Consider the following 15,934-nt stretch of genomic DNA (forward strand, 5'->3'; position numbering starts at 1 on the left):
AAATTGTTGAAGCATTTAAGGCACTGGGTGAAATCAGAGATCAATGGACCATTATGTTAAATGCTTCAAGAATGAGGGTAATTGTTATAATCATGTGATTAGACAAGCATTCTCAAATGCCTTGTTTTCCTTTTAATTAATGATGCTGGTATTATTTTATCTGTTATTATCATATTTATTGTTATTTTTGTGTTATCTCATCACCACTTTTTACTGAATTTTTAGGGGTACCTAGGAAAATGTATTTTCCTCCTAAATGCTGCAACAGAAGGATGTTTGCAGACGAAACCTGCAGGTAGTGAAGACGACTACTTCTCAAGGGAGGCAATCAGCATGCTAGATGAAATGAAGCAACTCCATACTCAACTGGAACCAAGGTCAGTACGATGTATTATTTGCCTTTTCCATATTCCATATGTAGTTGTATGACTCCATCTTTACACCAAATGATTTGTGCACAGTATTTCCTTAGAAGCTCCTTCTACTGCTTCATTTTTTCAGTGAGCTGAAGCTTGAAGGTAGCATTTCAATAATTGGAGCCCTTTGCGAGGACCTGCATTCCAGAAGGTCTACACTGGAGCCTTTTCTGCAGCGGCTATTCTTGCAACAAGATGAAAATCTTATATCTGATGAATCTGGTGGTCAATGTGATGTGGAAGAGATTAGTAGTAAGGCTGAGGAATGTAGTGAGGGTAAGAAGCCAGCTTCAGAAGCTCCTGTGACTTGCAGATCCCAAGGGAAATATAAATCCAAGAAAAACAAGAGGAATCGTGGCCGAAAACATAGGTAGATAAGGATTCCCTTAAATTCTAGAGGGTGTATATAAGTTGAGAACTCAACCTTCTATATGCACAGTAGTATATAACGTACTTTGCTTATGGCATAGACCTTTTTATTTTTTGAGAGTTACCATAGAACTTGTGCTATGACTTGAATGAACCAATGCATCTCTTTATTTTATGAACTTGATGGTGGAATCTACAGTCTCAAGTGGGCTTGCAGCAAACCACCCAAACCCAATGTTTGCTTCTACGCCACTCTGCCTGGTCCTTTACCCGACCTTTGGCGGCAGGGGTTGCATGAATGATGGAGTTCCATTTCTTCGAGACCAGGCTAGCAAAGGATCTGTTATAGAGCCAGCACCATAGCTCTTGGGCTTCCCTTCTAGACTTTGTTAATAACATCTAATGCAATGTTAAACATGTTAACAGGTAATATGGATAATTTTTAAACTTATTCATTTTATATTAAATGTTATTTAATTTTTTTTATTTTCATTTTTACCTTAAAATATAAAAATGTTTTTCTTTTTAATATTAATATTAATATTATATCAAATTAATCTAATTCAATTAAACTCATTATTATCAAATATTTAAATATTATATTATAATTTAAAGACAAAAAAATATAATAATATTACATATTAACGTTATATAATTATAAGAATCAATAACTTTTAAAGATATTTAGGGTTAATTTTCACTAAGTATTATTATTATTATTATTTTCTAAAAGTATACTTTATGATTTTTAATGTTCATTTTTATAAATTTATGTCTAGATTTTAAATGATTAATTTTTACTATAACTATTTTTATCTTTATTATTATTCATTCATAAATTAAAATTTATAAGTGTTTAAATATTAAATACTTTTAGTTTAAAAGTATAAATGTAAATGATTAATTTTTACAAAACTTATATTTCTTTTACCTAAATTGACTTTTTATTATTACTCTTACTCATTTACATCATTATTTTAAAAATAGTTATTTCAGTTTTATTATTTTTTACGTACATTCTTATTAATTTACATTATAATTATTTTTATTATTATTATTATAATTTATTTATAAAATAAAATTTATAAATGGTTAAATATTTTTTGCTTGATAATATAAATGTAAATATTTATTTTATCTAAATTAACTTTTTATGATAATTTTTTAAATATATTTTTATAAATTATATTTTTTTAAAAATAATTTTATTGACACTAAACCGGTGTCCATGAAAAGCCTTTAACCTTTTTGGGTGAAGACTGGGCGTAGAGATTCAAGCTTATGCCAAAAGGAGAATATATACAATTACGTGAAAGGAGAACATACACAATCACGTGAGGAGACTGCTTCCCCCAAAACAAAAGAAACCTGAGCTGAACAAACAAAATGAAGCTTTCTACCCTTTCCTAACGACCGGTTCTGGACATCAAGCATGCTTCTCTAACCCAAAACCCAAGTAAGCTTGGCCGTCGTAAGACAAAATCAACCCCTGTCCAATCAAACAAACCATGAACCGTAACAAATCCTAAGGGAAACCTATCGAGATCCTAAAGCAAAAACTGCTTTCTGCAAAGGAGCCACCAGACATTGAAGTCGAAAACCAACATTAAAACGATGAATCGCTAGATCCTCCAGGCAAACAAGCAAACCAGATGGCTACTATGAAGGAGCAACATGGAATCCTCCCAACCTGAAAACAGGACAGCAGCAAAAGGCATTCCAGATCGACCTTCGAACCAACACCGCTTGAAGAACTTCACCAAGTTTACTTGAAACAAAAACTAAAACTAAAAGTGAGAACTCCATCCAAAAGTCGCGAAGGCCCTTAAACTGTTTTGAAGCTCTCCTCGGAAGAAGAAAAGGAAAGAGACCGCTGGAAAGCCAAATCATGAATAACACCAGCAGACCCAACAACAGAGGCGGAGGGAGCGGGGTACCCCAAAATTCTAAATTTATGCATATATGTTTTTTGTTTTACTTTAAAATTTTATTTTTATTTTTAAAAATTTATAATTTCATCTTCTCAAATATTAAATTTTTCAATTTCATCCCTTCAAACTTAAAATCTTAACTTCACCACTGCCCTACAAGAACTGTCACACGCCTTTACAAGGGAAGAAAAAGCCAAGACTACCTGAATAACGAGAGAATCCTTTCTATCAAACTTGCCAAAAGTAGCCATGGGAGCGAGGAACAAACCCCTTGGTAACAACAACATCAAAGCAACAAAACACAACGATCGTCCACGTAGAGCAACCAAAACAACAACCACCAGGACCATCATTCATGCCAACACAAAGGCTCCTCCCAGATCTTGAGTCAGTATCAGACCCTAACAGGAATTAAAGGAGAAGAACAAAAGCAGCAAGCAACCATAAGATGAAGTCACCCACCATCGCAATCAACCATCAACCTGTTATAGTTGAAACAAAAAACAAATGTTCAAAGCATTGAAAGAAGAAAAATGAAAACAGTAATGGAGAGAACTTAGTGAACATTGATCATCATCATAATTGAAAGAGATACCAGTATTTATATATAATATGCATGATTAACACTTGTACAGAACCACCAAGTGCTTAACATGAGATTAAAGTTAACATGCAATGCTTACACATTCAAGGACATGTAGCAGCGACATAGACTCTGGTTTACTAAACCAATAGAACAAAGCAAAATGGACACATGTCCAAAACTTAGTTAAACAAGAAACAAGACTCGAGCTAGTTTTTATCTCAACACTCCTCTTAAACACTAGCTTGATGAACATTCAGTTTGTTTCTCAGTTCTTCAAACCTGGGCAAAGGTATTGGTTTAATCAAAATGTCTGCAAGTTGATCACTAGAGCTGCAACATTGAATGGATATCTCTTTGTTCTTCTCAGCTTCTCTCAAGGCATGATATTTAACCTTGATATGTTTTGTCCTGCTGTGAAAAACAAGATTCTTCACCATAGCAATGGTAGGCTTATTATCTACATACAGTTTAGTTGGGGGCACACGAAGAAAACCAAGATCAGTTAATAATTTCTTCACCCAGATGGCTTGATTTGCAGGTATAGCTACTGCTATGTACTATGCTTTTGCAAAAGATTGAGCAGTTGTCTCTTACTTCTTTGAGTTCCAGCAGAAAGCACCATTTCCAAGAGAAAACATATATCTTGAAGTGCTCTTGCAGTCATCAATACATCATGCCCAGTCACTATCAGAGAAGCCAACTAAATCAACTGATTTTGCATCAGAATAAGTGAAGTGAAAACCTAGATCAGTAGTCCATCTCAAATGTCTGAGAACTTTTTTAGCTGTTGAAAAATGTTCAGTTGTACGTACCTGTATAAATCTCACAAATAGTTCACAACAAACATCAAATTAGGCCTTGAAGCACAGATATAAAGCAATGATCCTATGAAACTTCTGAATGATGAAGGATTTTCAAGTTAGAGCCCTTATCAACTGATAGCTTCTCATGAGTAACAAAAGGAATTCCTACAGTTTTGCACTCACACATATTAAACTTGTTCAGAACTTCAACAATATAACTTGATTAAAGTACATGGATCCCTGCATTGTCTTGAAGAATCTGTAATCCTAGAAAATAGCTCATCTGTCCAAGATTAGTCATTCTAAATCTGGTTTGCATTTCAAACTTGAATTTTGCAATTTTTTCTACATTTCCTCCCGTAACTAAAATATCATCTACATAGAATAAGATGATTAATGGATTTTGGACACCTATTTTCTGTACATATAAGGTTGCTTCATTGCAGCTTTTCTAAAATCCTTGACTCTTCAAATATTCATCAATCTTGCAACACAAGGAATGTGGTGCCTGCTTCAAACCATAAAGAGCTTTATGGAGTTTATACCCCTTGTCTCTGTTGGACTCAATTTCAAAGCCATAAGGTTGCTTGATAAATATTTTTTCTTGCAAATCACCATTCACAAAAGCTGACAAAGCTATCAGCAATCAAATGGTATCCATTCTAGCAATTGGTGTAAATTTCTCATGGTAGTCCACGTTAGGCAACTGAGCAAAACCTTTAACTACAAGCCTTACTTTATTCTTGTTCAATGAACCATTAGAATTAAACTTCTTTCTGAACATGACTTCACTCCAAGAACATGATGATGTTTAGGCTTATCCACTAACTCCATGTCTAGTTAAGATTTATCATTTTTAACTCTTCTTTCATAGTTACTTTCCATTCTGATGACTTAAATGCTTCTTCAGGTGTAGTAGGCTCAGACAATGCCATATTACAACTTTCATAGATATCATGTAAAAATCGAGTGCTTTTCACAAGAGGCTCATCCATTATCTATTCATTGTCAAGCATCTCTTCACTATTGATCGGATGGAAGTCAACATCTGCATTTGTAATTCTGGTATATCGTACTTGATTGAGCTCCCAATTCTAGTAGGCTCTTTCATCAAATGATACATGTCTGCTAACAGAAACTTTACCTGACTCAATCTCATAAATTCTGTAAGCTTTGTATTGTTGACTATAACTAATGAAAATTCCCATCTTTTCCTTGGGCTACAACTTATCTTTAAGTTCTTCAGGCACATGTTGATAACAAATAGATCTAAAAATCCTTAAATGATCTACAAAGGGCCTGATATTATGCCAAGCCTCATAAAGAGTTTTCTTGTTGACAATTTAAGTTATCAAGATGTTTTGCAAGTGAACTACAATGCTAGTTGCTTCAACCCAAAAGCTCTTTGGAAGCATTTTTTCAAATATAAAGCACCTAGACATCTCAACAATAGTTCTATTCTTTCTCTCATTTACACCATTCTGTTTAGGACAGTATGGAGCAGTTAATTGATGAAGAATACCCTTATTTTCCGAATAGCTTGTGAATTCTAAAGAAGTATATTCTCTTCCATTATCTATCTTTAAAGTCTTGATCTTGCAACCAAATTCATTCTCAACTATGGCTTTAAATTTTTGAAACATAAAAAACACTTTTAACTTGTGCTACATGAAATAGATCCAAGTCATTCTAGACATGTCATCAATAGAAATAACAAAGTATCTACTTCCATTTAAATGTATTTGCTTCCATTTAAAGAAGGTTTACTCATATGTCCAACAACATCAAAGTGAACTAAGTCTAGTTTGTTAATTGCTCTATTCAAGCTCGATTTGGGAAAAGGCTTTCTGGTCAATTTGCCAAGCTGACATGAGCTGAATATAAGGCCATGTTCATGCAATTTAGAAAGGTCCAGTAACAAACCAAAGGCACTTGCTTGCGGTAATGACTTATAGCTGCAATGGCCTAGCCTTTTGTGCCACAAACATGTTTGTTTTGATGAAGATTCTATTACAGACAAACACATATTTCCCCATTTTACAAGAAAACAATTTTTCACCATAGGAATAGACATCATGCAAATACCAAAAGATTCATAAATTGTGCAAGCATTATTTTTAAACACCAGCATATAATTATCATCAACTAACTAGCATACACTCAATAGATTTTGACTTATTTCAGGAACCAAAAGCACATTAAGAACATACCTGGTGCCTAAAGCAGTTTGATTTGTAATTGTGCCTTTCCTTGTAGCTTGTAATATATAACCATTTCCTATTTTTACTAAAGAACAATGATTAGTGTCAATTACAGAAAATAACTCAACCTTTGAAGTCATGTGATTTGAACATGCATTGTTAAAAAGCCACTAACTTTCATCTGCTGAACCATAATCTATAATAGCCATAAACAAGACTGACGTCGAAACGTTATGAAGACAAAAACTTTCTTTGAGTACAAGTAACATAAAAGATAACTTAGTGTAATTTAACTTAATGCACAAGTAACCTAAATAATATACTTCTGTATCAAAGACTTGCTTTACAACTTCAGCCTTCTGAACTTGTTTTGTAGCTTGTGGTTTCTTGTTTTCTATATCACCTTTATTCTTGCAAACTCTTTCTACATGTCTAAGCTGTTTGCCTGCATTACATTTGACCCTAAGTCAAAACTAGCAATAAGATTCTACGTAGCTTCTCTTCTTATAATAAGAATAAACTAAAAACTTTCTTTTTCTATTCTGAAGTCTTTCAGTAGGAGTACCAGCTTTATCTTTTTCTTTGATATCATTTGGATTCTTTTTAAATGAAGAATTTGCATGAGCTTTACCTTTTGCACAAACAGATAAAGCATGATCAACTCTTTCATTTCTCCTTGTTGTTTTCCTCTCTTCATCAACTTTCAAGGCACTCACTGAGTCTGATATTATGAGTTCTGAAATGTCTTTTACCTGTTCTAGAGAAGTAATTGTGGCATCAAATCTCTCTAATAAGCTTATCATAATCTTCTCCACCACTTTTACATCCGTAAGAGAATCTTCCATAAGTTTGATTTTGTTCATTAACTTCATCACACCTTCAACAAATTCACCCACTGTCTAATTTTCTTTCATTCTCAAAAGTTCATATTTGCTTTTGAGATTTTGCAAATGCATCTGTTTGTTTCTTGCAAACCTCAAAAACTCCTATTCAAGCTTACTCTAAGCTTGGTTTGCAATCTCACAGCCCATAATTTTATTGAAAATAGACTCAGACACAACTGAATGTATGAAAGATAGAGCTTTATATCTCTTTGCAATGTCTTCCTCATATTGCTTCACTTGTGCCTACGTAACATTCCTTTTCCGCATTGGAAATTCAGTCTCAAACTTAACAACATTCCAAACGTTAACACCTTTGAGAAATGCTTTCATTTTGATAGCCCAAATAGGGTAGTTAGAACTATCAAATGTAAAGGGTGATTGTTGTATAATAGTTGAAGTTGAAGTTGAAGTTGATATTGTTTAAAAAGGAGTTGGGTTCTGGTAGGTGAAGGATGAAATTTTAAGATTGTGTATTAGTATTTTAAGTGGCTTAAAGATCGGTTAATGCTCTAATACCATGTTATGGTTGAAACAAAAAACAAATGTTCAAATCATTAAAAGAAGAAAAATGAAAATAGTAATAGAGAGAACTTACTTAACATCGATAATCATCATAACTAAAGAGAGATACAAGTGTTTGTATACAATATGCATGATTAACACTTGGACAAAACCACCAAGTGTTTAACATGAGATTAAACTTAACATGAAATGCTTACATGTTCAAGGAAATGTAGCAACAACATAGACTCTAGATTACTAAACTAGTACAATGAAGCAAAATGGACACATGTCCAACACTTAGTTAAATAAGAAACAAGACTCAAGTTAGTTTTTATCTCAACACAATTCGTTCCCCTAACTCCTCTACCTCGTCAGTTAGTCAACTCCAAAAATAGAGGCCTCTTAATCATGAAGAAAGTCAAGGACCACACTCTTTATCCAAAACAAAAGGAACACAAGTCACCTCTCAATCAAGAGAAACGAAAAAATAAAGGCCATGACACACATCCAAAAGCCCTCGAGAAAGATGACAACACAAGTAAAGACCTATATTCTCTAAACTCTAAATCAAAACAGAAAAAATAATGTTAGAAGTGGGGAATTTTTTTTCATCTTCGTTTTTTTTTTTGAATTTTAGAAAAAGGATTTGAATTTAATTTTTAAATTAAACCAACCAACGAGTTAAATACTCAAATATTTTATCTTCGTATCTTTTATTTTTATTTTTATTGTTATGAAATATAACTAAAAGAACAACTATAAGAGAAATGTAAGAAAATGCATTTAGAGGGAGTAAAAAGATCTTATTCAATGTGTATTTATAAATAAAGTAAAAAGGTCTACTTATAGGTTAATAACCCGTTATCTAGATAGAATTTATAAAATAAAGATAATAATGAGGGATTAGATAGATGAATTAAATCTTACTTTTCATCCAAATCTAACTATAGATAACAAAAATAGATATTCATAAAAATATTCATAATACCCCATCTTAAATATCCATTGTATTAAGAATACGATTCATTAAAACTTATTAGGAAAAAACCTCATTGATCAAAATCCGAGTAAAAGAAAAAGCGTACATATTTCTTTTTAAGAATACGCTTTCGAAATATTACCTTATTAAAAACTTTATCAAGAAAAACCCAGTAGGAAAAACTTTGATGAAGGAAAAGAGTACAATGCATATTTTACTCCTCTTAATGACTATATTATTTAAGACTTTTAAAAAGACATATTTCGATCTTTTATACCAATTTTTTAAATGTTGCAATAAAAAGGGCTTTGGTGAACAAATCTACTAGATTGTCACTTGAACAAAGTTGTTGAACACTAATATCACCAATTTCTTTGAAATCATGAGTGAAAAAGAATTTTGACGAAATATATTTTGTATCTAAGATGGTCCAACTGGTCATATCAAACATTAAAATCATTAATAAACTTCTAGTTTACCATAGTATAAGTTTCAAGCATTATAATGTTTGTGTAGTACAATTCAGAGAACAAAATAAGTAATTTTTTATTATTATTATACACTTCTTACCTAGGATAATAAATGTAATATAGAGGTGTTAATTGTCCTTTTCATTCGTTGTCTTAATATGATATTTATTCAGACAAAAATATTTAATATTTAATATTTTTTTTGAGATGTAGAAACTAATACATTCTTTATTATAAACTTTTTTTATCAAAGTAGTTAAATATTGACTCTTCTAGAGCTTTAATTAATCATGTACTACCCAATATTATATTGACATTAATTTCTTCCATTGTCAAGTGAAAAAATATTTCTTATCTTGTTATAACAATATCTACAAGACATATATTTATATCATGGATATCATATCCAACAAGATGAATTATATTTTTTTTCAATAAAATAAGATATATACAATAAAAAACTTACAAGTTAACATAAAAAAATATAAAAAATATAATTAAAACACATAATAACAACATATCATTTAAATATAATAAAAATAAATTAAAGTATCTTTATAATATAATTATACTAAAATATATCAACTACTATTTTATTCTTGGATATTTCCATTACTAATCTTATATTCAATTCCTCTTTCAAAGTGGACAAACATCTTGATGTATTATATCAACTTGGCTACGGTTAAAATCATCACAAGATATTTTAGTTTTCAATAATACTTGATTAGTTTCAAGATATACAATACGTGCGTGACCAATGGTCTTTTATGCCACATCAATGATAATACGTTTTCTACATTTCTTTTATTCTGTCTATTTTTATCTTTTCAAAAATATTCATTCACTTTTGGTGAGTTATAAGTATCTATCCATTTCTTTGTGGGTTATCCATTTTTTTTGCGTTAGTGGATTAAGGTATCCATCCACTTCTAGTGGTAAAATTATCCGTCCATTTTAGATAGTAATACTATCTTTAGAATTAAAATAGTGATAAAATAAATTATTATAGCGACCTCTTTCATATCCATGATCATAATTATTAAATGATGTTGTATTCACTATAGAGAATGAATGGATTCATAACCATGACCATAATTATTAAATGATGTCGCATTCATTTTAGGGAATAGAATGATTCATGATTTTTGTTTGTCGTATTCATTTTAGAGAATGAACATTTATGATTTTTCATTAATAGCTATATAACAGTAAATTTACTTTCAATCAAGAGACAAAATATAATATATACTACATGATAGCAAAATTCATATTAAAGTTAATTTTTATGAAATAAAATATTAAAGAGATATCAAGTTACTTACCTAATTTGCTATAACAAAAAATTAAAGACCAACCATCGAAATTTTTTTAAAACTTGAGGATGATGAAAACAAAATAATAATAACACTTACTTAATTTGCTAAAATCAGAAATTAAAACCCAATTATTGAAATTCTTATGAAGCTTGAACGGTGATAAAAACAAAATAATACTTGATTCTGCTTCATTTAATATATATCCATTCACCAATGTTTCCATGTAATAATGCTCGAAATAAAGATTTTGCTATCATATATATATATGTATATAAGTATAACAAATATATGGTTAAATTTGGAATTTGGAATTTGCAATGGTGTTAATTAACTAGTTTAAATAATAATATTTTATTTTACCATTATATATATGAAGCACAATTTAGCAAGATCGAATTTTGTCGAATCTGCAAGAGGCAAAAATAGACAAAAGAATGAGGAAATTCTGGTTTTTTATTCTTCAGGGAAAAGAAAGAGATGTTGTTACGTTTTAAAAGTGACCAAAGGAAGTGACAAGCTATTTTCAACAAGACGAGAACTAGATGCTATAAATTTATACCACTGTATAAAGTTGTGATTCCTTTGTGATTAAGGATTTTCCTTTCAATCAAGGAACAAAATATAATATATACTACATGATAGCAAAATTCATATTAAAGTTGATTTTTATTAAATAAAATATTAAAGAGATATCAAATTACTTACCTAATTTGTTACAATAAAAAATTAAAGACCAACCATTGAAATCTTTTTAAAACTTGAGGATGATGAAAATAAAATAATAATAATACTTAATTTGTTAAAATCAAAAATCAAAAATCAAAACCCAATTATTGCAATCCTTTTGAAACTTGAAAGGTGATAAAAACAAAATAATACTTGATTATGCTTCATTTAATATATATATCCATTCACCAATATTTTCATGTAATAATGCTCAAAATAAAGATTTCGCTATCATATATATATATATATATATATATATAAGTATAACAAATATATGGTTGAATTTGAAATTTGCAATGGTGTTAATTAACTGGTTTAAATAATAATATTTTATTTTACCATTATATATATGAAGCACAATTTAGCAAGATCGAATTTCGTCGAATCCGCAAGAGGCAAAAATAGACAAAAGAATTGAGGAAATTCTGGTTTTTTATTCTTCAGGGGAAAGAAAGAGATGCTGTCACCTTTTAAAAGTGACCAAAGGAAGTGACAAGCTATTTTCAACAAGACGAGAACTGGATGCTATAAATTTATACCACTGTATAAAGTTGTGATTCCTTTGTGATTAAGGATTTTCCAAGTCCAAGAAGAAGCGTCTGCACTGGGTGATTGATAATCAACCAGAGGCTTGAATTGGAATACGTGGTGGTTAGCCACTGTCCCCAAGCATGCAAACAGCAAGGCTATGGACTGGGAGATGTTTGAAGAAAAGGGTCCATAAAGCACTAAATATTTTCTAACTATTTGAAAGTTACAAGGGAAAAAAAAGGGGAAAAAGAAGGCAAAAGAATTAGAGAAGACTTTGTAGTCAATAAGGGTGCGGAAGACGACTCAGGACCATCTCTTTTTTTATTCTCTTTTTTATGGAGATGGCCTTCTGTCTCTGTTGGTAAAGTCTGTTAAGTATGATCAAGTATGTTGGTGCTTGTACTATAGATTCCTAGCGTTGGTTCTATATTTGATTTCTTATTCCCCTTCCTCTGCATCTAAGAAACCCCCAGACTATGCACTCTTTTTGTTTTGTGGGTTCTTTTGAAGGGTGAAAGCTGAAACGTGTTTCTAACTTCCTATGTTTACTACAGATATTCAGAGGACGAGATGGGAGGTGAATGTTCAAGTCAGAATAGAGTATTAACTAAAAAAAATGGGGATCTTATTGATACTGTGTTTTCATGGTCTCTTGAAGACATATTCAATGATAACCTTTACAAGGATCAGGTGGATTTGCTTTCTCCTCCATCATCATTTATCATCTGCATCATACTTGATTCTCTGATGTTCTTTTCTTGTTTATTAGAACCGTATATTTATCAGATTATTTTGCAGACTTTTGAATATGTTGCACTTTTATAGAAAATTGAATATGTATTGCATCGGTTTTGGAAGGAGATGCTCTTAGCCGTAGTAGATAGAGGAGTATTTTCTTGTATGACTTGGGCTTTTTCTCCAGCCCAAGCCCATGTCAGCGTTCATGTCCCATCTTGCTTTTCCTCCTGCTCAACTTTTATAGTTATGGACTTATGGCAGCACGCCAGAAGTGGCGTATTGTTTATGCTGGTAGAGAATCGAACATAATTGAAGTTTGCTAAAACATGACACAATAAGAATTGTGAAGTTTGCTAAAGGGAAGTAGGAACAAAAGCAGCTTAAGTATATACTTGATACTTTCTTAAAATTAAACTCTTCTGAAATTTTATTAATAAAATCATATATTAGTATAGTTGTATCTGATAAAATACGTTACAACTTTTAAATTACCCATGTGTTGATCTTGAGATTGCTTAATTAAACCAGAGAGCTGAACAAAGATTGAACATCATAAATTTGTTTAATGATTGAGCTTGGTTTCAAGAGGTTGAAATTTCCTTAAGCTTACATTGACCATGGGAAATCATCCTCTTTTAAAAGGTCACTCTCAAACTGGTTCCTATGTGTCCATGCATGTTAGATCATTTTTCAGCCTTAATGATGTAGTTTGCACTTACCTCCCTTTGGCTTTCCATTTACATCTGAATTTGCCCTTGAGTTATTTATTTTCAAATGCTGTGGAAAAAGATATAAGAGGTTTGTTACTAGCTCAAGCTGCCCCGGTGGCCGTCCATGCATGCTTTTGTTTGCATATGTCTGAATCAATTGAGCTATCAAGGATTGAGTGGATTCATATACTCTGTTTGAATTCATCTCTGTTTCTAGGTGGAAAAGATTCCAGTTTCATTTCAAAGCATGGAACAGTATACTGGGTCATATCTTTGGCCATTGTTGGAAGAGACACGAGCAGCAATATGCTCATCTATGGATATTATAGCCAGAGCGCCTTATGCTGAAGTGAGATATCTTAATGAGGCAGAGCCGCATGGGACATTATCATTTGATGTAAATGTTGATTACTGGAGAAACAGGTTCAGTGATCGTGCGAAGGAACCATACAAAACATTGCCTGGAGATATTTTCGTCATAGCAGATGCTAAACCTGAAACTGCATCCGATTTGCAAAGGGTAGGAAGAACCTGGACATTTGCATTAGTCACTAATATACCCGAGGATGACTATGAGGATAATAGCTCATCTACTTCCTTTAAAGTGAAGGCAGCGGAAGATATAGCATCCAAAGCTGAGATGCAGAACTCACTATTTGTAGTTTTCCTGAGGAATGTAACCACCAACAGGCGAATATGGAATGCATTGCACGAGAAGAGAAACTTAAAGATTATCAAAGAGGTTTTGCACACTGATTCTATGGTAAGGATATCATGTTACATGTTTGAGATTTGCTTCTGTGAATTTGAATTATGCTTGATAATTTGGTATTGCTATTTATCATATATGTTTGCATATGATGCGAGGGGAATATATATTATGCATCTTACAATACTGGTTATTCTTGGCCTTAATATTTGAGACATTGTGTAGGTTCAAAACTGTTAATGTACCATGACTGTTACAGCATCTCAGTTTCAAAATGTTATTTATCATATGTTTCATTTGGTTTGCATGTTTTTCAGTGTAACTGCAGAACCAGTTTTATGAATTCATTGTTACTATTGTTGACGTTGATTGAGGAGCAATTTTGAGGAATTTATAGTTTTTTTACTCTTATATATTTGCAAGAATGAATATTTATTCAACTTCATATTGTATACAGGTGGAAGAAAGCTGCAGTCTCTGTTCCTCTCAGAATGATAGAACCTTAAATGAGGTTTTTCTGACAAGTTTGCTATCTCAACTGAATGAATCTCAAAGGAAGGCAGTTTTGGCTTGTCTTAACAAAATGCAGTGCAACCACAAGGCTCATGTGGAACTTATTTGGGGCCCACCAGGGACTGGGAAAACTAAAACTATTAGTGTTCTGCTGTTTACTCTGCTGAGAAAGAAATATAGGACACTCACTTGCGCCCCAACAAATATTGCAATTACAGAAGTAGCTGCACGTGTCCTACAGCTGGTAAAAGCAGCTAAGGAAACACTCTCAGATGATCCATTTTGTTCCTTGGGAGACATCCTCTTATTCGGCAATAAAGAGAGACTCAAAGTTAGTGCTGATATTGAAGAAATATTTCTGGATTATCGTGTCAAAAGGCTTACTGACTGCTTAGGGCTGCTGGGTTGGTGGCATTGTTTTACTGCAATGATAACTTTTCTTGAAGATTGTGTCTCTCAGTACCATATTTTTTTGGAAAATGAATCAATCGAAGAGAGAAAACATGGTAGTGAAAATGAAAACCAAGAGCAAGAGTGTTGCAGTGAAACTGACAGTAAGAAGGGGAAACACAAATCATTTCTTGAATATGTAAGAGAAATATTTGCCTCAACAGCATTACCACTGAGAAGATGTGTCTCAATTTTATTCACTCATATACCCAAAATCTACTTTCTGGAACATAATATTCAAGACTTCAGAACTCTTTTTCGCCTGCTTGATTCTTTTGAATCTGGGCTGTTTCTTGATGGTGTAGTTTCTGAAGAAGTGGAGGAGATCTTTTTACATTCAAAAGTTGATAAATTGCTCCGCAAAAATTTTTCTGATGCATCACTATTGTTGTGCTCGGTAAGAAGCCAGTGTCTTTCTGTTTTGAAAGCCCTCCGTGATTCTCTTCGTGAACTTAAACTACCAAGTGCCAGGAACAAGGATTCGATAAAAAAATTCTGTTTTCAAACAGCTTCTTTACTCTTCTCCACAGCATGTGGTTCATATGAACTCTATAAACTTAGATTGAAGCCACTGAATGTGTTGGTGATTGATGAAGCAGCACAGTTGAAAGAGTGTGAATCAGCCATACCCTTACAACTGCCCGGTATAGCACACTCCATTCTTATTGGTGATGAATGTCAATTGCCTGCTACAGTTCTAAGCAATGTATGTAAATTATACTTGGTTTATTGTCTTCCATTTCTCTCTGATGTTTATTTTCAATGTCCCCCCTCTTTACTTTTAGAAGAAAGTTTATTAATTTTTCTCAATTTTTTATAGGTTTCTTCTGAAGCTGGTTTTGGAAGAAGTTTATTTCAGAGGTTGAGTACATTGGGTCACTCAAAGCACCTTCTGAATATTCAGTACAGAATGCATCCGTCAATAAGTTGCTTTCCCAATGCAAGTTTCTATTATAACCGGATCTTGGATGCACCATGTGTTAAGCATAGGAGTTATGAGAAACATTATCTTCCATGGCCTATGTTTGGTCCCTATTCCTTCATAAATGTCTGTGGAAGAGACGAAGTTGATGATGTTGGATATAGCCATAGAAA

General features: G+C 32.3%; 3 protein-coding genes across 3 annotated transcripts in view; all 3 read left to right on the plus strand.

Annotated features, from left to right (window-relative positions):
- The window catches only part of LOC110423454 (uncharacterized), a 14,748-nt gene extending 14,717 nt beyond the window's left edge, over positions 1-31 (plus strand). The window contains 1 exon segment of the mRNA XM_089784725.1: positions 21-31. Coding sequence (XP_089640851.1) covers positions 21-31 — 11 coding nt within the window.
- The window catches only part of LOC110423398 (uncharacterized), a 946-nt gene extending 13 nt beyond the window's left edge, over positions 1-933 (plus strand). Inside the window, exons 1-3 of the mRNA XM_021437620.2 lie at positions 1-77; positions 226-377; positions 502-933. The exon at positions 1-77 is cut by the window's left edge and continues 13 nt beyond it. Of these exons, the coding sequence (XP_021293295.1) occupies positions 54-77; positions 226-377; positions 502-790 (465 nt within the window). The 5' untranslated portion in view covers positions 1-53 and the 3' untranslated portion in view covers positions 791-933. The remainder of the gene's footprint in view (positions 78-225; positions 378-501) is intronic.
- A 10,846-nt stretch (positions 934-11,779) lies between these two features.
- LOC110423456 (uncharacterized) overlaps positions 11,780-15,934 on the plus strand; it is an 11,327-nt gene continuing 7,172 nt past the window's right edge. Inside the window, exons 1-5 of the mRNA XM_089784726.1 lie at positions 11,780-12,104; positions 12,274-12,409; positions 13,385-13,930; positions 14,334-15,545; positions 15,660-15,934. The exon at positions 15,660-15,934 is cut by the window's right edge and continues 50 nt beyond it. Coding sequence (XP_089640852.1) covers positions 12,097-12,104; positions 12,274-12,409; positions 13,385-13,930; positions 14,334-15,545; positions 15,660-15,934 — 2,177 coding nt within the window. The 5' untranslated portion in view covers positions 11,780-12,096. The remainder of the gene's footprint in view (positions 12,105-12,273; positions 12,410-13,384; positions 13,931-14,333; positions 15,546-15,659) is intronic.

Source organism: Theobroma umbraticum, unplaced genomic scaffold (assembly GCF_002168275.2).
Source record: "Theobroma umbraticum cultivar Fairchild unplaced genomic scaffold, ASM216827v3 scaffold_20.0, whole genome shotgun sequence".
In the NCBI taxonomy this organism is placed as follows: domain Eukaryota; kingdom Viridiplantae; phylum Streptophyta; class Magnoliopsida; order Malvales; family Malvaceae; genus Theobroma; species Theobroma umbraticum.